We start from the raw sequence: 26,249 nt of genomic DNA, 5'->3' as shown, positions 1-26,249 counted from the left end.
ATTCCATTCACATGTATCAACCTTCCTATAACTGCCTCCCTCTACAGAATATAATGAAAGAACTAAGTGGCGTGCAGTTTGTAAAATACTTTGTGATTCTTCAGAATGAAGATGCCCAAATGTTATGGGTGTGAGATCATCATTACTGCTGCTTTCTGACACATGAAGGAGAGGTGAATAATAAAGGCAAACATATTTTAAGATACGTTCTGAAACACTGGGATAAAGTTTGTGTGTAAAACTTGATATCACAGAGTTGGAGCAAATCATGAAGCCATTATTCAACACTGTCTAGATCCAGGTATCACCTCCCCCACTTTAATATCTGTGCACCTCTATTATCAATGGGAATTTTGTCAGAGGTGGAATGAGTAATGACTGTGCAGTGTGGTCCATTGAGAATTAAGAGATAAATATATAAAATTTTCCAGAAATACAAACACTAACTCTGTGCGAGAATGGGCTTCTATTTGTATCTGAGGACTTCAAGATAACATAGAAATCATTTCTCTCTTGCTTATTTATGTGAGTTTATAGGTCTGGACCACTTTAATTATGGAAACAGAATATTAATAGTCTATCAAGTTATTTAAAAAGAGGCATCCAGGGTGATGGGAATTATGAACAATCATTCTACGAAAACAACCTTAAAGGCTCAGAGCAGCCTATCTTCCTTACCAGTATAACATCGTAGCTCATAGCATCTTTAATGCAATCAGTATCCCACAATACTTCATATAAGCAAATACTACAAAGTAGCCTGTGGCACCCTGTACAGAGTACAGTGATATGAAGAGACTATGTGGTGAAAACCAGAAAGCACCTAGTCATGGGGCCAGCTATAAGTCGTGTTGACTGCTGAATCTCTTATTTGCTGAGGGTCACTTGAACATGCTGTATGACTCTTCTTGTATCAGCGTGCACATGTGCTTAATGAATAGACTCACTGTGCATGCAGCCTTTGTATCATGGAAAGGAATAGTCAGAACAAGTTTTCATTGTATTGTAAGATCCCATTATCCATCTATCCCAGCTCATTATTCAGTCTAGTTAGGCTGCTACTGTACAGCCTGATGTTACAAAGAACAAAGGTGAATTCGGTTCCCAGTAGTCATCTGGGGAAAGAAAACATCACTGCTCTACCCAGGTGGTAAGGAACAAAGAAACCAGATGCTGTTTAATGTTCAAGCACAAGTGTGAGCATTTATGTCTCTAGAACATAATTATATCAAATAATAGCAAACACAAATCTTGACAGTAAAAAGCAGGATACAATCCCAGACATCAGTTCATTTATAGGAATTATCCAAGTTTGCTGCCAGATTTTGATAGAATTTGTTAGAGCAATTTAAATAAAAAATACCAATATGAAATATTAATCATTCATATGGGTTTATTTTCAGTTTCATTTGAAAATTTAGGCAGGTAAACTCCCATAACCTAGCATACTTGGATATCATGTACTATCCAATTATATTGTTTGGAGCATATAACCTAACAGTCAAGATTTATTATAATGATACAGCAATGCAAATATTAGCTTATGAAAACGAGAGACTAAAGAGATATTACATGGTTATAGGGGGTTAGAGATGTGTATCCTCATAAAAGTAACCTTCTGCTAAAATAATTTCAGTAAAAATAGATGTAACATCACAGCCATAATCATCCCTGTCTACTCACATCTAAAGGAGGCAGGGAACCAAGGAGGCAGCCCATTCATTTCAATGCAGAAGACACTGATCCTAGGACAAGAATGTACATCTAACAAACTATTGGGCACAACGGGTGAAGAGAGATGCCTGGGCTCCAGTCCCTGTTCTCAGGATTATTACTGTTTGAATCCAGTGACTGTCTAATGTAAAATGTGTCAGTGAAGCAGGGAACAGAACCAGTCTCCCCCATCCCAGTATTAGGCTACAGAGGACACCAGGCTCAATCTTTCCTGCTTTTCTTCCAGCCCTGTGAGTCTTGCACTCTTGGCAGCCCTTGTGTTCTAGCCTCAGCAGGAAAGGTGAGGCCACTGACATGTGTGTTGAGCAGTCACAAAAAGGAAGTGACATCTCCCTCATCAGCAGTGAACTCCCAGCTGCTCTGGCCTCCCCACTGCAGGAGTTGAAGCCACAGCTGGAACAGGGAAGGTGTAAGCAGGAGCAGAGGATCAGGCATCCCTAGCTTCATTCCAGCAGCCCCCTTAGGCTGTGCCTAGGGCTCGTGCCCTGCTCACCCACCACTCGTTACACTTCTGATACTAATAGCAAGGTAGCAGCAGCAGCTCAGAGTTTACCTGAGTATTTATTCAGGATCAGGGTCAACATTTTGGGTTTGCCTCTGCAAATAGGGAAGCCCCAGGTTTTCTTGCTTGCAGATGGGTGTGGGGGATTCCAACTCAGGGCATACCTCTGCAAACAGGAAAACCAAGGCAGGTGCTCCCAAATTTCAGGGGCACACCCTGGAAATTCCCCTGCAGGGGCATACCCTTCCCCCACAGGGAAGTTCCAAGGGTATGCAGGATTGGGCCCTGGAGCACCTGTCCGGGGTGGCTAGAGAGTGCAGGTAGCTCTAGGCTGCACGCTCTCTCTTGCCTTAAAACAAACAGGCATCTACTGCAGAACAGCAGCAGAAATTAATACTACCTTTTGTCATCACCAAGAATTTGGGCATTTGTGGCAGAATGAATGGCATGAACATCTGTTTTCTTTCACTTTACGCCGCCATATGACTTTCTGCAGCCTGAGCTGGCTAGTATGGGTATGTCTAGATAAGCTTCTGGCATACCTTGGACTGTAGTGTAAATATGCCCAGAAGCATGGGTATATCTGAAGGCTAAAGCTGTAAACCTTTTCTCATTTAAGAATGCTTTACTTCAGGGGCGGGCAGTTATTTTGGGGGGAGGGCCACTTACTGAGTTTTGGCAAGCCATCGAGGGCTGCATCACAGGCAGCCAGGGGCAGATAAATATTAATTTTCTAAATTTTTTAGGGGTCCTGCGGGCCAGATGGGATGGCCTGGCGGGCCGCATTTTGCTCACCCCTGCTTTACTTACTAGAGCAGTTCCAGTGAGATCCATAAAATTATTGCCATGAAAACGGACTATCTGTAGAAGTAACCATTGCAGGACTAAGCCTCTGTGGTTTGACTTCAGTGGATCTGAGCTCAGGTTATCCACAGAAGAATGGATGTTTAAATAGGTGCATTTATTTTTCATTTTATCATGGGCTAGATTAGGGCCGTCATGCATGTAAGCAGCTGGGGCCCACCTGGGCCACACAAGCAGGGGACACACACTGCACAGGCAACAACAGCATGAGCCTCAGGCAGACCCCCAACGTTGCCTCCATGCAGTGGGTAGCCCCACTCTTCACCGCTACACTGCATGTACAGGCAGGCCCCCCCTCCCCTCCCGGCCAGCCTGTTGCACTGTGCTGTGGGCTCCTCCAGAACCAGTGGCTCCAGCTTGCCATGGCACCTTCTGGGGCTGGTGCAGGAAGCAAAAGCCAAAAGGAGCTAAGTGAAGCCCAGAGACTCCAGCTACTGTTGCAGCCAGAATAGTGGGGGAAGTGGTGGCTGGGTAGGACCTCAGGGTCCACCAGTTGGACAACCCTAGGCTAGATCCTCAAGATCTCCCTCAGAGCTAGTGTGTACACTGGTGATCATTTTTTTCGTGCTATAAATAATCTCATTAATTGGAAGGAACCATTTGTGCAAGGGTTTACTGGTAAGATCTGTATACTCTAGCCCTCAGTTTTTTCTCAATCAGTATACCTGATTGAGTCAGTAGGAGTTCTGTGTAGGTAAGGAGTGAGTCAAAACATTATGAATAAATATCAGATGGCCATCAAACCCACTCTGGCCCACATTCCATGTAATACAGTGCAGACAGCTCACTGCTGAATTATTTTCCATTTACTGTTGTCTCTGCTTTTCTAGTCAACCATACGACACCGTCACAGTTTTGATGCAGAACAGGATGCCAAGAAACTACACAAAGCTTGCAAAGGGATGGGTAAGAATGCTCTTGTTTTTAATATAAAGGACAAAACCCCATGAGCCCAAGTACAAGCTTGGAACAAAACAGGTGGCTTGATCGGTCCAGAGTTAATGTTTCAGCTTTCTATGAACCCTAAAGTTCACATACCATACCCTCTGTGTATACATGAATTTAGATACTCACACAGCATCATATAGATACAATATAAAACAGTTTATAAGCATTTAATATGCAGTATTAATATGCCCCCTTAGGATGTATACTAGCTGTTCATTTAATATCTATACATAATTAGTCCACATCAGGTTCCTGTCTGACCCAATGATGAAGAAGGAAATCACCAACCAATCAAGACAAATGTTCCTCCCCCAGTACTCTGTCCTCCTTACAGGGCCAATCTGAGGAAGTCCTTAGCACTTCCCCTAAGCTTCTGACCACCTCTAGCTTCCACTAAAGTAATCAGACAGAGAAGCCAGTTGGCATCTCACAGAGTTGGGCTTTAAATCAATCCCTGGTATGTTAAGTGTGGCTTTCACCCAGGGAGTAAGGTGAAGCTGGCATTTTTTACTGCAATAAACCCATCAAGTTGCCAATCCTGATAACAGCAGTAGCAGACTGGCTGATCAGGGCAAGCTAAGGGAGCTGGAAAATATGAACTGTTCTGCTGCAGTGCTGGCATAAGGGGTAGGCTACATTGGCAGCCATCTAGGACGCCTGAATTTGAGGGACATGTCTTCCTTAACCAATCCTCCAACCAAGACAGCCACATGGAGGAAATGCCTCCACACCAGCTGGGTGCAGTGACAAAGCACCACCGTGTCTAACAATGCTTCTGACCTACTCTTAGGCTTTTAACCAGGAACTATTAAACCTAATCCCATATCCTTGTTCTTTGCTGACTATCTAGCCAGCATCCATGTGCAGATGGGAATGAGTCAAATGCTTCTAAATACAGATATTTTATTTATCTTTGTTGTTATCATCTATTTATTGTATCTATAGCACCCAGAAGCTCTGTTCAGGACTAGGTTCCCACTGCATATGTACTATTTAGGCACAGACGATAAAGGCAGTCCCTGCCTCAAAGAGCTCACAGGCTGTGTTTTAAGAAAAGAGATCACTGGTGGATACAGACAGAGGAGGCATGAGGAAACAATAAGTCACTGCTGGCTGGCATGAGGCAGCGAGCTCACTTCACCTGACACATGATCCCTTTGGTGCCTTGCCGACATTTCACCATTGTCTCCATCTCATTGACTTACGTGCCCTTTACAAATACATTAAACATCTTCCCCTCCAGCTCAAGTTAACGATGACTCATGCAATTGGGTGCAATTATACAATGCGCTGGAGCACATGATTAAAATGATCTCTCTCTAGTGATGTCATTAAAGCTTACATCCCAGATCATTAGCCTGCTGGCTGGAGTGCCACCAACACTGGCGAATGGATGCGAGCATCTTTGTTTAGCACAAACATCTGCACACAGAGCACAGACAGGGAACCATGCAGGATGAGGTAACTATTTAGTGAGTTGCCTTTGTGGTGTTTATTGCAGACCTCGAGTTTTCTTTCAATTAGGGAAGGAGAATTAAAAGCACTTGAAAGGGGTGAGACAATCATTTTTCCTAGTGGCTAACTCTTTTAAAGTCATTCTTGTTATCAAGCTGTTCCTGAGAGATCCACTCACCGTTGCTCCAAGGCAATGTCACTGGTATAGGCAAAGCTTTCTGTTAGGTAGGCTGGACATTGATGGTACTCTGACTGTATTAGCAACGTGTAGGATCATAGCAGCAGATAGGAAACGTAAGTAAAAATGGCAGATCCTCAGATGCTGCCTCCCCACCCTGTCGCAGCTGTTCCTTTCTATGTCAAAACATTATTGGCTCTTTTCTTGCCACTGTAACTTTCTCCCCTTGCTCCTCTCTTCTTATCTGCCTTGCATTTACCTTTCTTCATTTCTCACCCAACCTTGGTGTGTTGATGATAGTATCCATGCTCACAACCCCCTGGCTCTGACATTGTGAGCCAGGAGTATGGCATATGGCACTGAGGGAACTCAGATACCTACAGAGTTAGCAGGTTGCTACATGGAGATTTTGAGGATCTAAATTCTGGATTCAGGTTCTTGAAGTGACAGTCAGGAACTTAAATCCTTTTGTAGGTCTAGCTGTAAAAGAGCAAAGATTGACACTGCTGTAGGCTTGATCCCACTTTCACTGAAGTCAATGAGCTTTTTGCCACTGACTTAAAAAGGTTAACTTCTCACAAGCTATGCTGGGCTGGATCAGACCACTGGTATAATGATAACCAGATTCCAGCAGCAGTCAATAACTGGTCCTTCCAAGTAGGCTAATTTCCAAACGCAACAGTTAATACACCCAGCTACGTCTTCAGTGCCTTACTGGGTAAAATTCCTTCCTTATTCTTGAAGGGTTAATCATAGAAAAGTAGGACTGGAAGAGACCTCTGGAAGTCATCTAGTCCAACCCCCCACCTAAGGCAGTCCAACCCCTGTCCAAACCATCCATACAAAATGTTGTCTAACCTATTACTAAGACTGCACAGTCAGGGTTGTCATATAGACACACAACATAGCACTCTAACCTGCCAGAGGAAAAGCAGGCAGCCAGTAGCAGCCAGTGTCCTGCTACTGCAAGGGTAGTTTTACCCTGAAACATGAGATCTGTGCCCAGGAGCATAACTGAGACAGACAGCATCTACCTTTGGGGGGGACCATGCAAAAGCAGCTGCTGCCACCCTGGCAATTGACCCGGCTGCTGGAATCAGCGCAGCAGGAGCCGGCACTGCCCCATGCTGCCCTTCTATGCCTTTGTCTGCACCTCTTAATAATAGCTGAGCTTGAAATAGCATTGGCACTTTCACTTCATGTTCTGAACACTGGAACTGGCTGTAAAATAAGAGTAATTGTTGTAACTGTTAGGCACTAGAAGAAGCTATTGTCAACACGAGCAGACTTTCCAAAGTAAATGTTCTTCTAATTAGAAGAGATGGTGCTTGGCCTTCTTTTCTTCCCTCTGCAGGAATGAAATCTGAGAGATTTCTTTTTTTTCATTAACTTTTTTTTTCTGTTTCTTTTTAGGAACAGATGAAAAGACAATTATTGAAATTCTGTCCAGTCGATCATCAGAGCAAAGGCAACAAGTGAAAGAGAAGTACAAAACCATGTATAGCAAGGTATTTCACAGTCAGTCATGGGCCACCTAGCCTAGAAGGTACATGGGGCTAGCATAGGTAAGACACACCGTCTCCTGTAGCCAATGGGACAGAAGGGAGTGATGTGGATAGTATTGCTATCCATCTGCCTTTGACCCTTCAGTCCAACTATTCAGATAACTATTTACAACTGGGCTATTTAGGAACAGCCTTCAGCTGTTCTTGGGGAGGCTCAAGCCCACACTTCAAGGGTCTCAATTGCTGCTGCCATGGCTTATTTTGAACCCAGTGCTCTGGGTTCAGAAATGTGCCTCTACATTTCTCCCCTTTGGATAATTCTATATACATAGCAACTCATCTAGGTACAGAATTAAGGAGTTAATTTATGACTCTGTAATCATTTCAAATTAATCATCTTGGGCCTCATAGACTGCTTGGTTAATGGAAATTAGCCTTTACCAATTTAAAACATTTGATCTAAAATTCAGCAGAGCCTGAATGCATGAAACAGAGAGTAAAAAATGCACTGAAAGTAGGAATGGAAATTCCCTTCAGAAATCCCTTTGAGGGCAATGCAGAGTCAGAGAGACTTCTTTGATCTCATTTATGCCAGTTTTACCCAGGTGTAATTGTATTAACTTAAACTGATGGACTTCTGATTTACATTAGTGCAAAATTTGGATACCAAATACAGTACAAAATGTCAGAAGTTTGTTTTGGTACTTCGGTGCTGAAGGGAAGGACTAGCTGCCTGAGGAATTTAGAGATGAGAAAGATACTTTAGGGACACACTACTCTCAAAACACTACTTTGGGGAAAAGACTGAATTCAGCTGGCCTTAAATTAGTGGTCAATTAAGGTCCACCTGCAGATCAAGTCATTAATCAATGTCAGGAAGGGTGGGAGCACTGGGCCCCAAAATCCACCTATAGGTCAAAAGTGAATGCAGTAAAAATTTTGCCAGGACAAAATTTTCTTAAGGACAAGAAAAAATGTTCCATAGTTCATATTTAAAGCATTTTCCATGGATTCTGAAATTATCAGATCATGACACATCACAGTTATGACAACATAGACTTCAGAAATTCATAACCAACCCAACATTTGGGGTGTTTGTCACTTTTGGGAGACATCAAGCTTGCCTGTACAGCATGAGTCTCTTGAGAGATTGTAGCAAGCAGTTTCAGCTCAAGCCACAGAGCTGTACATCTCAGTTCTGCTTTCACTTAACAGCACTTTTACACTGATGTGAGTCTTTTGACTTCAGTAACATGACTGTTGATGTACATTGCTGAAAGTGAAAGGGGATTCAAGCCCCATAGATTTAAAAGTACATTTCTTTTTCTTTGGTCTGAATTTGTGAAAGACTTCCTATAGCACAGGAATCAGTCATTGTCAAATCGCTTAAAACAGATCATTAAAGGCAACCATAAACATTACTTTTCATTTACCAAAGATCTAAAATTTATAAATAACATTTTCCAGGGATTTTTAATGATATGAATCAACAAGAGCTAATCAGAAATTTTCCAAATTAAATATTTTTCCATCAGAATATGCTGATTTCTCCAAATAAATCATTCTCCATTCCTAGAAACACATTTATTTTGCTAAAATTTGATTCTAATAAAAAAATTTTAAAGTATTTTGATAGAATCAAAACACTGTATTTCGGCCTTTTCAGAGCAAAATTGTTCAGTTCTTCTGCATCAAAATGATTTTTTCCTTTCACTTTTTGACTATTTTATATTGCATAATATAAAACATGTCAAATTTGAAATGGAATGATTCCTTGTCTTTAAATAAATTATTTCAATCAACCCGAAGAATAATTTGGATGGATTTAATTTTGCAAGATTTTTTTAACCGTTTTGCTCCATTTCAGAAGAGAACATCCTTTGTGAAATTTCCTGCAGAAGCAAAAATGCAGATCCCCCCCCCCCCCCCCCCCCCCCCCCCCCCCCCCCCCCCCCCCGCTCTGGAACTAACCCTTCTGGATCTGCTCTTAGGATTTGGAAGAGGTGCTGAAAGGAGAACTCAGTGGGAATTTTGAAAAGACTGCACTGGCTCTGTTAGGTCTTCCTTGTGAATACGAAGCCCGAGAGCTTCAGAAAGCGATGAAAGGCGGTGGCACTGATGAGTCACTACTGATCGAGATTCTCTGCACAAGGACCAATCAGGTTGGTGAATTTCCCACCACTGTTATATGTCAGCTCAAGCACACCAGTTTGTGCCCATCACCATCACCCTCTAGAGGATGATACGGCATACCTGAAAAGCACAGGGGTGCATTTCTTGCTAGTGGCTGCAGCCCAACAGAGTCTGTCATACACATGTCACCAACATTGCTCTTAAGGAAATGGCACCAAATACAATGTAGTTAGATAAAGAATATTGCATTGAGTCCCATCAGTGCAAAAGTAGTGCTCCTTCACTATCTTCATTACCTTCTAATGCAGACATAGTAATCTGTGGCACATGTGCCACAAGTAGCATGGGCAGCAGCACGTGGTGGGACAGGCAGCACACAGTGCAGGAAATAGTGCCCTATGTGGCAGCTAGGGAAGGAAATAGAGGGCAACACAGCATGCAGGGTAGGAAATGCAGGGCAAGGAACAGAAAGCAGAGGCAGAGGAAGAGGATAAAAGAGACAACCAGGGGAGGGGGCTAATTTGTGACACATCAGGCAAGAAAGTTGGCACCTACTTTTCTAACACACACCTCCTTCAGGAAAGAGTGGGAGTGAGTTGCCTGATGGAGACATCTGACATTAAAATACACAGAGGCGTTTCTACTGATGGAATCCCCTGCTTAAGGCAACAGTAAGAATCCTAGGCATCATTCGGAGCAGCTGAAAGGTCCAGTTCAGGAACATGACCCTCCTTAGAACAGCAGTTCAGCATCACTGAAATCAAAAAGACTTATACATATGGATAATGCTGAGCAGGTGTTTAAGTGCTATCCTGAATAAGGGTGGATTTAAACATGCTCTTAGGGGATTTTCTAAATCAGAACTGCATCAGAGTGAGGGCCTGGCCCACTGTGTGATCCCTATTCAATATCCTTATTTTATCTGGGCTCCAATCTCATCATTGAAGCATCTAAAACCCCAAGCAATATGGACATATTACTAACCTTTCTTGTTTGTTTGTTTGCTTGCTTATCCCAGCAAATTGAAGCGATAAAGAAGGCTTACAAAAGGCGTAAGTAATATTTATGTTTAAAATACTCTTTAAAGATGATCTATCAGCCTTTATCCATACATGAAATCTTACATGCTTCTTTCTTAATAGTCTTTGAGCAGGACCTAGAGTCCGATGTTAAAAGTGACACAAGTGGCTCACTAAGGACAATACTGGTTTCTGTGCTACAGGTATGGGTTAGACTATTTCTATTACATGCCAAACTCCAAAACAATGTTTTCTTCAGTGTATATATGATAAAAATGTAAACATGTAGTTTGTACATAGGTTTCTCACATTAAAATCCACAAAACATCAAAGCCTATGGTCTTCAAACATAATCTAGCACCATAACTAAATGGGTACTGGAAAAATACAAAGTTAATCTACAAGTCCTAATACACTGAAGATACTGTATTTAGCATTATTAATTGTATCATCATTTGGGTTGTTGTAATGCCTAGAATGCTGAACTAATTTCAGGTGTTTAAAACACTGTAAAAAAAGTCCCAGTCTAAATGAGCTTATAATTTATTTTAGAGTTATGACACAGAAAAAAAAAAAGAATTAACGCGTCTGTGAGAGCTACTTAGGAGTGGAAAGGTGCAGTACATGGAAAGGGGAACAGATCAAACAAAAGAATAGTCATAGATCTTGTGTTGATATTTTTACTAAGAATTATAGTACAGGCTTCAGGTAACACTAAAAATGCAAGTGTTAGGGAACTGTGCTGATGCACTTCTAACCAGGAACACTAGAGGGGCACATTAATGACATCAAGGGACATCCAACTCCACAGTGGTGGTACTTTACCAGAAGTACTGGAAATCTTTCTTTAAACCAGCAGTGGTAACAGACATTCCTCCAGGCTCCCTAGGAGGTCTCACAACCGGCACAAGGATGGTTTATGTCCTAGAGCAGTTCTCCTCACTCCCAACCTTCTGCCCCTGCCCCCAGGCCCTAGTTCCCCAGTGCGTGGGGCAGGACGGACCCTAGCAGCCCCTTGCAGGCTGGAACTCTGCCAGCCTGCAAGGGAAAAGCCATGTTTCCCATGTTTTTCTCCTTTAAAAGAGAATCCATTTTTAATGTTTGTTGATCCATTTTAAAAGTTTTTTCACAACCCTTTCATATATTCTTGTAATGCACTTTTAGGTCGCAACCCACTGGTTGAGCAATGCTGTTCTAGAGAGTGATGGATGACTTGGGAGGCTATAGCACTTGTAGCAGGCTCTAGCCCCGAGGATGGCCATGGTACCCTCTGGTGGCCAAGTTTTCCCTGCCTCACCTTGGATCTTCAGAGTACCCTCCCTTGTTCATCTCGCCTGCCACACCTTGATGGATATGCTCATCCTTTAGGGAGGCTGCCCCAGGGCCCCAAAGTAACCCTCAGTCCACTTCCTTCTCCACTTGAGTCCCACACCAGACTTCCCCTCAGGCATCACCTTAAGGGTGTTAATCATGGCCTCTGGCTTTCCCCATAGCCACACACATGCCTCCTGGGTATTACTCTTGATCTCAGTACAGGCTATATAGGATTCAGGTCCTCTTGGCCTTAACCTTTGCTTGCTTTAGCTGCAGACTTCTAGCCCAGGCCGACTTGCTTTAGCTCAGCTTCTGAGCCTCAGTCTCTTCTCTGTTGTGCCTCTCCCTCGGGACACAGGCTCTGGCCCTCTCGGCTCTAGCCTTCCCCCTGCCTCTCACTTGCAGGGCTCAGGCTCTGGCCCTCTTGGCTGCATGCTGTCTTGCTCCCACTCTTTCTCACCCCTTTACAGGGCTTGAAACCCCACGTGCCCCAGGCACCTGGTAGATGGCCTCCAATCTGCCCCTACATCCACAGCTTGATCCTCCGATTTAAAAACAGAACAGAAATGCAAGCAACCACTTCTAACACAAGCACTCAAAGCCCCTGCTTCTGGGTCACCGTGCACTGCAAAAGCCGTCTCCCCAGTAACTGGCCCCCTTAGCCCCTGGGAGTACCTGACCCAGGCTGCAGCTTCCACTCTCTACCAGCCGGAGCTGGCAGGACAGCTCAGGGCTGCATTGCCCGTCTGCCTCAGGAACCTGCATTTCTATTCCCTGGGCTCCTCCTTTTCCAGTCAGGTGTTCCTCTGGTGGGCCACAGGTGTATCCTCCCAGGTTACTGCACAGCTTCCTGCTGTTCCTGCAGCTAGGCTACAGTGCTCCTTTGCTGCCTTCCCCTGCTCTGCCCTACTGTCTTATTGCTGGGCAGTGAGCCATGCAGTAAGCACTTGCAGCCTATAGATCCCTAGCTGCCCACTCTTCTGCAGCTAGCCTATGTTCAGCTGCCTGGGGACATGTCTGCTGCAGTCTCTCTCTTAAAGTAGCAGGAGCTTCTGGTTCCCTGATACACACTGCATAACTCTAAGTGAATTATAGGATCTTTACACCTGCTCCTGAGGCAACAGATTTAGCACTGATTTTGTAGGAAACAGGATATGGGTCCTAATTAATGTCTCCCCGGTACAGCAAAGCTATGGGGCTAGATTCTGTCTGGGTTTACACTGAAGTCATAGATTTCATAGATTTCATAGACATTAGGGCTGGAAGGGACCTCGGGAGATCATCGAGTCCAGCCCCCTGCCCAAAGGGCAGGAAGTCAGCTGGGGTCATAGGATCCCAGCAAGATAAGCATCCAATTTACTCTTGAAGGTGTTCAATGTAGGTGCTTGAACCACCTCTGCTGGCAGACTGTTCCAGACCTTGGGGGCTCGGACAGTAAAGAAATTCTTCCTTATGTCCAGCCTGAAACGGTCTTGCAGAAGTTTGTGACCGTTCGACCTCGTCATCCCTTGGGGCGCTCTGGTGAATAGAACTGGTGAATAAGTCAATAGAACTAGAAAGCCTGGTAAATGGAAGGGGATTCAGGTGGTATGGACAATGGTCAGTAGATGGCAGCAGAAATACTGCTATGAATCAGCCTGCAAGCAGCTAAAATGAAAACCCTCTATTCTGTTACCAGGGATCAGCATTTCCTCTTTGTAACCCAGTCTCACTTTTTACAGGCTGATAGAGATGAAGAGCAGAACATCAATGCAGAGCTCGCTGAGCAAGATGCTAAAAATCTATATGAAGTAAGTACAAGAATGGAGAAATACCCAACTGTCAGAGGTCACCTTTTTCCATGGTGTTGCTAAGGCATTACACCAAGGTAACGTTAGGGTGACAATGGAATTGGAGTTGTTGTGTTCAGTGATACATTTTTAAATAATACTGCCACATGTTAGTACTACCATTCAATCTTTCAGGCAGGGGAAGGCCGCTGGGGGACAGAGGAACTGGCTTTCAATGATGTTTTAGCAAAGAGAAATGTCAAGCAGCTGAGAGCTACCTTTCAGGCCTATGAAAAGGTAAGCTCTTTTGTTCTTTGCTATGTATTACAGAGTTTGGAGCCGAGAAATAGCTTGCTGGAACAAATTACATTTGGAGCATACAAGCCTTTATCTGTCATTTAAAACACTGGTTGCAAATATCTAGTAACATATGTAAATACAACATCCTCAACTGATGTAATGGGTGTTACTCCATTGACTTTTAGTGACCTGCCCCATAAGCTCCAGAAAAGTAAGTTTGAAGGTTGTTCTGTCCTTCTCACAATTCTGGGAATGAAAAGGAGGGTGACCTTTCCCCAGTCTCATAGCAATGTCACGAGAGACACCTGCCAAGGGGTGGTTTTCCCTCCTTCTCTCCTAATCTGAAGCAGAACCTTGGTAAGTAGAAACCTACCTCTCATCCTGATCTTTCAGCCTCCATAAAAGAGAGTTCAGAAGAGAAGGTCTCTCACCTGCTGGCTCTTGCTCTTCTCCAGTATAACAAAATCGACCTCTTTTCCTTAAGCCTTGTTTGGAATTGGTAAGATGGCTTGCTTCAGGTGACTAGGTGGAAGGAAGTACACCAATAAAAACATTTTCTCTCAGAATATATCTCTGTTAGAGGGGGGGTGCGAATGAAACCCTCATCAGCACACGGCCCTGAATATTGAGAATGTTTTGATTTAAACTTTGCGAGTTAATCCTATCTGTAGCTGCCACTGAGACCATAGCAGCTCTGTTCTTGCTACTGCAATGTAGAGCCAAAACATCAGCACTCTGTAAGGAGCATTGGTTTTATATGGTCAAAATGAATTTCAGGCTTGTCTAGACAATGTTCATTGGTCTTTACAAAGCACTCACAAATGAATGCCTCTTACCCTATCAATTAGATGCATTAGACAAGGGAAATGTCCCAGGAAATGTCCCCCTAGAGAAGTAGTAGGTACTCCATCATTTGGAGTATTTAGGGTCTTGTTGATTTAAATTTCTAAAAAAAAAGTGGAAGTGTCAATGTGTTTGAAGGCCTGATCATAAATAAGACAGAGAACTTGTATTTATTCCCTAAACTTATTCTATGTTCAGCACATAATTAGAACCACAGACTCTGCAGATGGAAAAAAAACACTGGTAAGAAAAGAAGTTGGACATATATTCATAATATTCTCCAAACTTTGGTTTGTGGATGGAGAAAAAAGAAACCCCGAGCCATTTATTTGACACTCTTTCCCTATGATGGCTCCATCTCCAGGGGTTCAGATAAATGAGCCTCCTATCCAAAATACCCTGGCTTTGGGATTTAACAAAAGCCAGACAGATCAGATTTCCCAAACCAACCCATCCACATCCTGCCCAACTGTATTTGAAATAGCAGTGGGCCAAGGCTACAACCATGTGTCCAAACACTAAGCGTGAGCTGTCTATTGGTGGAGTTCAGATAAATAAGACCATATCCAAATCAAGCCCCATTTTTTGCAAATTTAAACCTAAAAACACTGCCAAGTTTTGCCCATCTCCAGCATCTGTAGATAGTGCAGAGCAGGGGAATATTGAGATTCCAACCAGCAAAGTAGGTCCTGGGGAAATTATCTCCTTTTTTTGCAAAGAGAGTATTTTCTTTAATTCAGAAAAGTGAGTATGGCTTATATTTTAAGGTGTTAGGCTCTTCTTCCCCTTCCCTTGGACAGCGCCCTCCCTTGGACAGCATGATACAAAACCTGAGCAGAACTCAAAACTGTGTGGACCCAAAAAGCAAAGGTTACAAAACTTCTTGTGCCTGATAAAGCACCATAGCCCAAAATGTACCTGGACAGTCTGGGAACCTTCTAAATCCTTGGCTAGAGCTAGGGAAAGCTCAAACAATCTCTCTTCGTTGTCATTCTCCCCAAGAAGAAAGCTATCGGATGATTCATTGTTAGACTTATTGGACACCAGCACTGTTTCAGAGTACATGACAGATTCTGTGCCACCTGATGAAAAATCAGCGCACTGATGTGGTGGAGCTATGAACATGTATACCAGCTAAGGATCCAATCCTCTGATACAGCTAGAGCCATTTGCCCTTCTGTGAGAATTAAAGGACAGTTGTATCTTGAAAGCCGTGAAAAGGACCATTCTTACCTAAGTCATTTTTTTGGCATGTGAAGTGCCATCTGCACAGAAATTCAGTGCTGGTTCTTTGCTAGTCGGATAACCCTGCACAGCCATTAACTCTCCTAATGAATTTGTTTCATTGTTTCTTTAGCTGCATGGGAAAGATATTGAAGAAGTCATTAAAAGTGAAACATCTGGAGATCTAGAGAAGTCCTATCTCACACTTGGTAAGACAGAAAAAACAAATCAAAAGATTTTTTTTCTCTAGTTTTCATCCTCATTTGACCTTACCATTGGTCCTATGTACAAACATGGTGGCATCTGTTTAGTTAGCACTAGACTGAAATCTCTGAGGGACACAGGAATTGGCTTTCAATACCAACTTGGACTCCACGGTTGTAAAGGGAGCAAGAAACTCCACTAAGGCCCTACATAGGCTTCCCAGACCTGGATCTAAAAAAGAGAAGTGACAGTGATGCCCTCTGGCTCAGCAGTTGATGGGCAACAAGAATAATTCCAAAGGATCCAAGTGAATAAAAATCAGGGCTCCGTTTTCACTCCAGACCATTAGCATTTCCAGCCCTTCTGTGCTGGCATTGATGTATTTAGCATTATGGTTTATCCACATACAACATATTACCTGAGTAGAGTAATATACATATTCACTTTTAGGCTCCTGTGCTTCTCCAGACACTATACAGAAAATTACCTTCAAGTGTAAACAGACCACATTTTTGCAAGCCTTTTCTCCCAGGATCCTACCAGTCCATTGCCCAGTTTTATATACCTGTAAAGTATGCAAGATAAAATATACTAACACTTTTTTCTGGGACAAAGCTGTATACCTCTAAGTTAAAAGCAGCTCATTCAAGTTAACTGCCAGTCATCCCAGAGACAAAACTGTCAACCTGTGCTCCCCCTGCCCACAGAGCAGCTATACAGCTTGGAAGGGTTCATGTGGAAAGGGCTGTGCTTATCCTCAGGTTTTAACTTGGAACAATCAAGACTGCTTTTAATGAGATGTCTGTTGACAGCTTTCATCTTCACAGTCCCTCCAATTATTTTTCTAAGGCAGGAGTGTTAAACATGGCCCATGGGCCATAAAAAGGCTCCCTGGGCCAATATCTGGGCCACTGGTCTACCAGAGAGCACTGAAAGTTGGGATACTTGGCCCTGGTGGGCATGGCCATTGACAGCAAGCTTGGCTCCATGCCACCAGACCCCATGCTCCTGCTGCCTCCGCTGCCACTGGATCCTGTGCTCCCACTAGCACCAGACCTGCAACCGCCCCCACCCCTGATGGACCCCGAGCACCAGACCTGCAACTGCCCCCACCCTGATGGACCCTGAGCTGCCCCCAGCTGCCACTGGACCCTGCACTGCCCACCGTTGCCTCCGTCCAACCCAGCACTGGCTCTTCCCCTTCCTCTGCCCCTGCCACCACCACACCCTGCACTCCCACCAGACTCCACACAACTATTGCTGCCACTACAGCAGCCCACATGCCCTGGGTTGGATCTGGCCCACAAGGAGCTCCATGGTCTGGACCTGACCCAGGGCCCCAGGTGAATTTGACATCCACGATCTAAGTGGATACAAACAAGGCGGATTTCTAGGTTTCCTTAACAAATCTGTTACTTTCTTCCTCCTATAAGGAATGTGAAACATGAAATGCTAAAACTTCCTACTGCTCTCCCTCTTTAGTGAGGTGTGCCAAAGATTGCCCAGGCTACTTTGCTACATGTCTACATGAGTCAATGAAAGGAACAGGAACCGATGAGGAGACTTTGATTCGCATCCTCGTGACTAGGGCTGAGGTAAGACACTCTGGGATCTGAAAACTCCCAAATCCTCCAGTGGATAATTGTAAACTTAGAGAAACAGAAATAGCTGGGCCACATTCCTCTCTCAATCAGTCTATTTTGCAGTTTAAATCCTACGCAGCTCTATTGACTTCAGCAGTCACAGTCTGGTTTTACATCCATATCATTGAGTAGAGCTTTGACACTGAATCTGTTTACGTTTTTAAAAGAAATTTAAAAAAAAGCACATGAGCAATGGCCACCATTGCTCCTCTGGGAGATGAGTCACCTGATCCCAAAGAGATTTTAAAAAAATAAAATCCTTATTAACTAAAAACAAGGCGGCAATTCCCAAACTGGGAATGGCCAAGGAGTCATATGGTGCTGTCTGTCCCCGTTGACAGACACAGAACGGATGGAGGCGGGGAGGGGGGGTGATTAGGAGTCAAAGGAAACTGTGGCTGAGTCTCTTCAAAAAGCTCAGAACATATTCAAGGCAGTTCAGATCTATAAACACTGCCTCCGTGTCTCATCTATGTAAGCAATGGCTATTGTTGCCACAGAGATGTTCGGTCATGAATGGAAGAAGTGGTGGTCTCCTTGGCTGGGAATGGGAGGGGAGGAGATATCCATGTGACCCAAGCAAGAGGGTTGGTGTTAGTCCAAGACAATCTCTCTATGAAGATGTGATCCAATCATGACATTTTTGAGACCCCCAGTAGTCAGGGCCCATGTCACTGGCGCTTCTTTCATAGGGTAGTACATACCTTCTGGTGCTCTGCACTTTACAAAAAGAAAGCTGTTTATTACTGGGATATTATTGATTTTTTTAAATTCTACTCCTGGTAGCAAGGGTATGTCTGCATGGTACTGGAAGCAGCGTAGCCCAGTTAGCGTGATGCACCCTATTTCAGTGGAGATTTCCTTGGAACTGTGCTAACACGACTATACTGCTTTGGGGATGTGAGTTAGCACACACCAGTGCCAGCCCTCTGCCTGGTGGTGTGGAAACATACCGCAAGTCCAAATAGCAAGTGGGAGCTAAATGTGCTCAGAGATTTAGACCTTACCTCAGGGGTGGGCAAAATGCAGCCCGCGGGCTGGATGCGGCCTGCCAGGCCATTCTATCCGTGGGGCCCCTAAAAATTTAGAAAATTAATACTTATTTGCCCCTGACTGCCTGTCATGTGGCCCTCAATAACTTGCCAAAACTAAGTAAGCGGCCCTCCACCCAAAATAATTGCCCACCCCTACCTTACCTTCTCCTCAGCAGGGTGACGATCCATACTTATTTAAAAACAAAGAGGGTTTTTCCATTGATTGCAGTGGTCTTCGGATCAGGCACTATAGACTGTCCTTGGAAGTGCTAGTGTATTAAGCAAAAGAGATCCACTCCTCTAAAGATTATTTCTGTCTCTCATCAGATTGACCTTCCAACAATAAAGGAGAAGTTCAAGCAACTGTACAACAGCTCTTTAGCTCAGGCCATCCAATCAGATACCTCTGGGGACCTCAGAAAGCTGCTGGTGGCACTGCTACACTAGTGCTGCTCCCAGAAAGAGAGAGAGAGAAGAAACCTCCTTTTGAACTAGTTTCAAAAGCAGTGTCCAAAACAAATGGGGCACTAGCAATAAAAAAAACAATCCAGTTTATTTTCTTTACAGCTAAAGAACATGTGGCCAAGTAATGATTGCGCTAGCTTGACATGAGGTTTATGTTAAGCCTATCACAACAAATGTCCTCAAGCAATAAAGAACTTTTATAAAACTAAACCTAATTTGGCCTCTTTTTATTTGCAATATGAGAAGGGGCTTCAGCTATTTTGCCATCAATCCCCTTGATATCACTATAGAGTTCTGAAGACCATTCCTTAACTCCCTCTGCTTTATATCCTACGTCAGTAGGAGTCAACCTTTCTGGAAGCTGTAGCACAAATTAGCCCCACTTTTTCCCTGAGTACCACTCCAGTCCCCTTTGTCTGCCCAATCTGCTGCTCAGCTCTCTGCAAATAGGCAGACCCTGCCTGCCATTGAGCTGCCTGTCACCTCCCTGGTCTGCTGCCTGCAGATGCTGCCCATGCCACTTGTCGCATGTGTACCACAGGTTGGCCACCCCGTCCTATATCATAAGCAGGGATCCTGGTTTTCCCTTATAAAAAATGCAAATTCTCTGATAAAAACCCCAAAATCCATTATTAAGAGGCACCTCACTCCCCACCCCCAACAGCCCCTTGGCCCCGCTTGTGCCCCTCACTCCCCCCACAGTCCCCCAGCCCTCATGTGTAGGGGATGGCTTGCCAGGGCAGCATGGAGTCACAGCAGCAATGAGCTTCCCCACATGACTCCGCTGTGCCCTGCAGCGCTGGGTCACACCAGCTGGGCCACGAGGGAGGGCAGCAGGGCAGGGAGCCCAAGCCCACAGCAGACAGCCCACACCTGCCCCAGGCACAGATCGGGGGGGCACGGGTCTGTCCTCCCCCCGGGAGTGCACGCAGAGCGGCAGGGAGCCAGACCCCCTGGACAAGAACAGCACAATGGAGCTGGGGGAGAAGATGGGTGAAGGGTCCTGTCCTGCTTCTGCATTGTTCATGAGGTGAGGCTGGCTGGCATGGGGGAGATTTACTGTGCTACAGAGAAATGGGTGTGCTCCCCACAAACTCCTGGCGGCACCTTCCCACCTAAGGGGTGGAAGCATCCACAGTGCAGGGTTCGTGTTAAACAGAGGGTGCAGGTTAGAGGTAAGAGAGCAGAGACTAATAAAGAACAGGTAGGGAGGAAAGGCTAGGGGGACAAGGAACTTGAGTGGCTGATTCAGAGATGAGCTTAGAGCATTTTGTTTGTGTGGGGTGCAACTTTTTATCACAATGTACTAAATTCTGAAGCAAGTTGAATGAAGCCTGTCTGACCCAGATTCTCAATAGATATTTAGAAGTCTAGTCACTGAAATGGAAAACTTTCTCTCTCTTCCTTTTTATATCAAGGTCACAGCACTGAGCCTTAGTATCTGAGGCTGGGATGAGCTCAGGTATGGAGGGCTCCTTGGACGGAGGGAGAGTATGGCGCATCAGACCCAGAAGGTTAAATAATCTGTTAAATAATCATGAGATTATTTAACAGAGTTACTGTATTTATTCAAATCCAAGATGAGTGCCCTCCCCGAGTCAAGATGGTGGGGGGCAGGGGGGGATCCTCATCTTGGATTCAATAGTGGTTGCAGTAGACAACTGCTGCCACCCCAACTCCAGGCCCAGGGCCGAAGTTGGGGCCAAGCCACCACCACCTGCACTATGCCAGGTTGGTTTTTTCCTGCACAGATGGGGGCGCACACCAAGGGGAATGCAAGGGAGACTGCACAGTGAGGGGGAGGGCCAGGGGAGACATGCGGTGAGGGGAGGCACAGAGCGTAGAGGGTAGACCTCAGTGTGTGGCTTGGGGGAGAGCAGAGGAGACTGCACAGCCTAGGCACCCCCATCCCCCCCCACACCTACATTGCTTGCCTTCTCCTTTGGCTCTGGCTCCAGATCTGATCCTGACCTGCCCAGCCTGGATATGCTGCCTCTACCTGGCCAGGTGGGCCTGTAGGCAGGGCCAAGGCTGGGGCCAGGGCCAGAGCAGAAGGTAAGTGGGGGGGGGGGCAGGTGGCAGAGTGGACAGATGGAGGGAGGCAGGAACAGGCACAGGAGGGCAGGCAATAATGGCAAGGGGTGGGGATCTGGCTGCCTGCCCCACCTCCACCGCTGCTTTCTCTGCCTCAACAAAGGGGAGGGGCAAATTTCAGAAGACACTCCAAGAAATAGGTTTTATACATAGAAAACTGTAACCAATGGATAATTTTTCCATGTGTAGAATCTAATTACTGGGGGGTGGTCTTAAATTCAAAGTTGCCTTGGATATGAGTGAATGTGGTAATATTTTGCCAGTTTTTCAATAGACTTTCAAGAGGCTCTGAACTAGCTCCCTAATTTGAAGTCAACCGTGTGCTTCCATGTTTGACGTTAGCAATGACGTTTAAACTCATTGAATCCAGAAAGAGTGCAGCAGTGTTCCTAATACTTGCTGCTGTGATAGTCCTGTTGTAATCAGAGACCTTAAACAGATTCATAAATAATTACTCAGGTGCCTGATGTTCCCAGGGTTCTTTTATCATTTACAGGTCATATTGTACATCCAATCCAGGAAGGTTCAGGTAGATACCAGCATGTGGATGATGCAGTTTTGGGATAAGTATAGCAAGTTTCCATGTGGGCATGAAGAAGTTGGGGTGAGCTAAGGATTAAGCAGCAATTCTAAAATATTCAGATTTGGGTGCCTAAATTACCTCTCAATGGGATCTGCAGATCCTTAGCACGTCTTAAAAATCAAGCCTCTTCTTTAAGTTCCTAAATATGAAGTGTAAGTTTCTATTTTCAAGCATCCCAAATTTCCAGCTTCTCTTTCCACCTCTCGCCTCCTAACTAGTGATTGGCCTGAACCAAAACCTAGCAGTCAAAAATCAGGTCCAAACTTCTTGGGTCAAACTCTTCCCTGAGTTCTATAAGCAGAGGGGTGGCGATGAAGCTTGTGGAGTCATCTTACAGAGAAAAATCTTGCCCCTTTCCTCCATAATAGGTCAGAAGCCATAGCCCTAACTCTCCTGAATTCGGAGACTAGAGCTTCATATCCAAAACCAACTTGCTGAGTTATTCAGCTCAGGGCCACTAGGCAGCCTGCAAAATTCAGAACGAAAGTCAGGTCCAGACTCTGGATCTGATGATTCCAACTGAGGAAAAGCCAGTTCTGTGTTGTGCATGAATGCAAGAAACAGCTGAAGATTTGAGTTGCTGTGTGGAGCTGTGCTTGCTAATCAGCTAAGCAGACGATGCATAATGTAGTAGCAAGAGGGCAATGAGACAGATCAGGTGGATAGAGTTTCAGCAGAAAAGGATCAGCAGAACTGGTAGAATGCAAAATTGCTACGTGCAAGGGGAGATGGGTGGAATTCAGCAAGATTTGTGTTTGAGGGGAAGTGGCAGCGGGGTCAGAACAATTTGTTAGGCAACCAAGGAGCTATTCTGCTGGAATGAATAAAATGTGTATTATGTCCCAGTGCCTTTGGAATATCCCCCAATATTGTACAGCTCCGTTTGAAGCAATATGAAGGGTTCCATCCCACTCTCATACGTGACTGTCTCACTTCCATAGATTCACACTGATCTGTATTCACCCAAGATATCTTCCAGTGATTTCAGTGTCTCACATCTAGTCGTGAAGATCCATGGCCTCTAACGATCCTGAAACATAGCCCAAAATCCCAGGAGGTGCAGTCTGCAATGTTTAGCAGTTTGGCCAGTCACCCTGTCTAGAGCTGAAGGATTGGGCCATAATCCTGGCCAGCTAACAAGTAGGTGCCCACAAACCCCCTGAACCTCTCCTTGCCCTCTTCCCATACAGGCCAACACAGGGCAGTATTTGACTCATAATGTCATCTCATAACCTGCTGCTTATTACTTCTTCCAATCGTTAGTGAAATTATAATGTGAGATAGTACTTCCTGCCTCAGACCCATTATCTTGTCCATTTACTGTAAACTCTTTGTTACTCTGTTATTATACAATGTCTTGGGGCTGGTAGGCATTAATGCAGCTCAAACAACAGCAAATGAGGCCAGCAGGTATTAACTTTTTCTCACTCTTTATTCTGTTTCACCTGCTTTGAAATGGGATCGGCAAAAGGTTTGAAAAGGTATCTGGTGTCACCAGTCTTCTCTGTGCACATCTCTGTTAACGTACTGTTTTACATCTTTTTTTCAGTCCCATTCCTCAGTGAATGGTAACAGATATTGCTTCATCTCCTTCAGCAACTCGGTCACAAAAGAGAGGCTATTATTCCTGCACAAAGGGATGCATCACACTGATACCTCTAGGCTCTGCACATGTAAACTTGTGAACAAAGATTGTTGAGCAGGTTTGGTTACAACGGCGCAGCAGTTAAGGCACTCGCTCACTTGGGGGATCTGGGTTCAGTTCCCTCTTCTGTCATAGACTTCTTGGGGATAAGTTACAGTGTCTCAGATAATAATACTACCTTACCTCATAAAGGTGTTACATGAACAAGTACGTGACATATGACAACATAGCTCGTGTATATGTCTCAAGATACTGCATGTATGTGCTGTACATAGATGGAAGTTAATAATTGTGGACTACTCCAGGAAAAATTCTTTCTAAATATACTTGAAAGGAAAATCCAATCCAATACTTGCTGCTGTTTCTGTCACATGCCCAGCTCTGTGGCCTTTCAGGCTCAGGCTGTGGTTTACCTCGAGCAAACTTGACAGCAATAACCTAGCTAAGGTCCATATCAAACCGGTGGGAGGCTGTCTTTGAAACTGTAGCCTCCCTTCACACAAAGGAATCAAAGCCAAGCAGCAGGATTGTCCCTTCACCAGAGTCACAGCCAGATTTAGCAGAAACATTTTGAGAGGAAATATCCATAGGTCCCAATCTGACAAAGGAATCAAATAAAAGTACTTCCCCAACCCTTAACAATCCATTTGGATTTGGTACACCAGTTTCTGTAGCCAGCGGCACACAAGAGTGTGACCTGGCTGGCATCATATCTGGATGCCTTTGAGCCCAGCCCAAATGACCAGATTCCCACTTACAGCTGGATCAACTGTGAGTGGTGTTAGGCATGAACCCAGAGCTGGGATTGAACTCCTGCCTGTGGAGCTTTAGCTCTGCATCCTTAACAGAGGAAGAGGCAACTTCAAATATATGGGCCAGATGCTGCGGTCAAAGGGAGCTTGCATAAGTAGGAACTGGCTGAGCACAAGCCTCAGCACTGGAGCTCACAGATGAATTTCAAACATACCAGCATCCAGATGTGACAGAATATCCACCTACCCCCAAAGTCTGTAAAATGCAAATGCAAGCTGGGTCCGCAAGGAGTCCAATGTCAGTGTTGATTTCTTTAAGGGTTAAAAATATTAATCTGCAGCTATTGCGAGGAAAGGCCAGAAAAACTAAGCAAACAAACAAACCCCAAAGAGCTAGTGCCAGAGCAGAGAGCGAGAAAGCCAAATCAATCAGCAAAAAGAACCGCAGTGCAAGCGCAGGCACACACACAGCATCTTGTTTGGGTATTTCATGTTCTCAGGAAGAGAGAAGAGAACCTTTCATTTTGGTTTGTAAATATTTAGGACAAAATCATGGCCAGCCCCGGAGGCAGTGGGGCAAGAGAGCAGGAAGGAACATAGCTCCCGACCCCAGCACATTTTGCACGGCCCTCATTGCAGTCTCAGGGATCGTGCAGTTGCAAGGGAGGTTAACAATGGGGTCTCCCTACGAGCAGCTTGCTTGAAGGAGACACTGAGGAGACAAGTTGGAAAAACTGTCTTTCCATCCACCCCGCTACATAACAACCACTGGATGTGGCTAGCTGCAGGGAAGACATACAGCGTGCTGTACCCTCTGAATAGGTTTCCCAGCCCGGTTCCTGAAGTCCAGGGAGCTCCATCTCCCTTTGTAATTGTGGGTATGGTCCTGCACTGTCCCCACACAGGGCTGTGAATTTGGGGCACTGCCTAACCTCCAGTTAATTTAGCATGTTTTTATGTTGGATACTCAGCAGGAGACTACCACCTGGGGGACAGTCATTAACATGAAGTACGTAGCTTAACAGAGGTTTAAAATACCTGGAGCGGCGTGTTTTGCCTGCATGAAAATAATTCTGGGAGATCAGGAATTGCAAATGGTGACGCCGAACTGTGGTTACCATAACAGCGTGGTGATTTTGACTTGGTTCTGCCTTTTTGGGACTGCAGCAAATATAAGAAACTTCTGACCAGTTCTGCTTTTGGCTTTAACATCAGGTCATATAAAAGACTCTTCTTTTTCTTAATTGCGAACAGGCTAGTCTGACCTGACGAACCAACGGTGGATACAATGCCACCCCAAACAAAGGGGAGATTGTTGAGCGGCAACAGCAAAACACTGCAAATCAGGACGCCTGGGTTATATTTCCGTGTCTGATGCTGACTTGTGTGATCTTCCACAAGCTGCTTCATTTCAGTTTCCCCATCTGCAACCTTCATGTTCCTCCAGGAAGCTTAACTGAGTAAGGTTTTTAAAGGTAACGGAAGCCTTTGCACAAAGGGTGCTATACAGCTGCAACATCTGCTCTCTGATGGCCTCCTGAGTAACATGAAGCACTGCGATAAGAAACTGTCTGGGCACAGAGTTTGCCTGGAATGAGCTCCAGGTAGAAAAGTCCGCTCTAAGGCAGGAGAGGTATGTCCAAGAGCTGTCTGAAACCCACTTAACAATATTTCCTTATGTGGCAAACTCACAGTCCTATCAACATCTCCCATGCTCAATCCCACACCTTAACAGGTAAGATAGCAGGACTTCCCCACACCTTTTCTTAAAATAGAAAGGTCTCATCACAAAGTCCTGGGCTAGGGACAGACATTCAAAAAAAGTTTGGGTCCCTGCCAGTGGGACAGGGAGGGGGGAATTAAATCCCTCTCTGGCCAGACTCCTGCCCCTGCCTGTCTCTGCTCCAGCTGGCATGAAGGCCGCATGCCCCCAGAGGCTGGGGGGTCACAGTGACCACCCGCAGGCAGCTGCGGCGGTGGCATGGTGGTGGCGAGTGGGGACCGCCCACAGGCAGCCGCAGCGGTGTTGGTGGGTGGGCGA

General features: G+C 45.0%; 1 protein-coding gene across 1 annotated transcript in view; it reads left to right on the top strand.

Moving 5' to 3' along the window:
* ANXA13 (annexin A13) overlaps positions 1–19,308 on the top strand; it is a 57,060-nt gene extending 37,752 nt beyond the window's left edge. The window contains exons 2-11 of the mRNA XM_090037713.1: positions 3,954–4,006; positions 7,095–7,189; positions 9,178–9,348; positions 10,338–10,371; positions 10,462–10,541; positions 13,374–13,442; positions 13,617–13,718; positions 15,922–15,997; positions 17,475–17,587; positions 18,997–19,308. Coding sequence (XP_089893839.1) covers positions 3,954–4,006; positions 7,095–7,189; positions 9,178–9,348; positions 10,338–10,371; positions 10,462–10,541; positions 13,374–13,442; positions 13,617–13,718; positions 15,922–15,997; positions 17,475–17,587; positions 18,997–19,116 — 913 coding nt within the window. The 3' untranslated portion in view covers positions 19,117–19,308. The remainder of the gene's footprint in view (positions 1–3,953; positions 4,007–7,094; positions 7,190–9,177; positions 9,349–10,337; positions 10,372–10,461; positions 10,542–13,373; positions 13,443–13,616; positions 13,719–15,921; positions 15,998–17,474; positions 17,588–18,996) is intronic.
* Positions 19,309–26,249: the final 6,941 nt, after the last annotated feature.

Source organism: Crocodylus siamensis, chromosome 3 (assembly GCF_052110815.1).
Source record: "Crocodylus siamensis isolate JL-2025a chromosome 3, ASM5211081v1, whole genome shotgun sequence".
NCBI classification, from domain to species: domain Eukaryota; kingdom Metazoa; phylum Chordata; order Crocodylia; family Crocodylidae; genus Crocodylus; species Crocodylus siamensis.
Note: the sequence above shows the minus strand (reverse complement) of the source record. Positions and strands in the feature narration are given on the sequence as shown.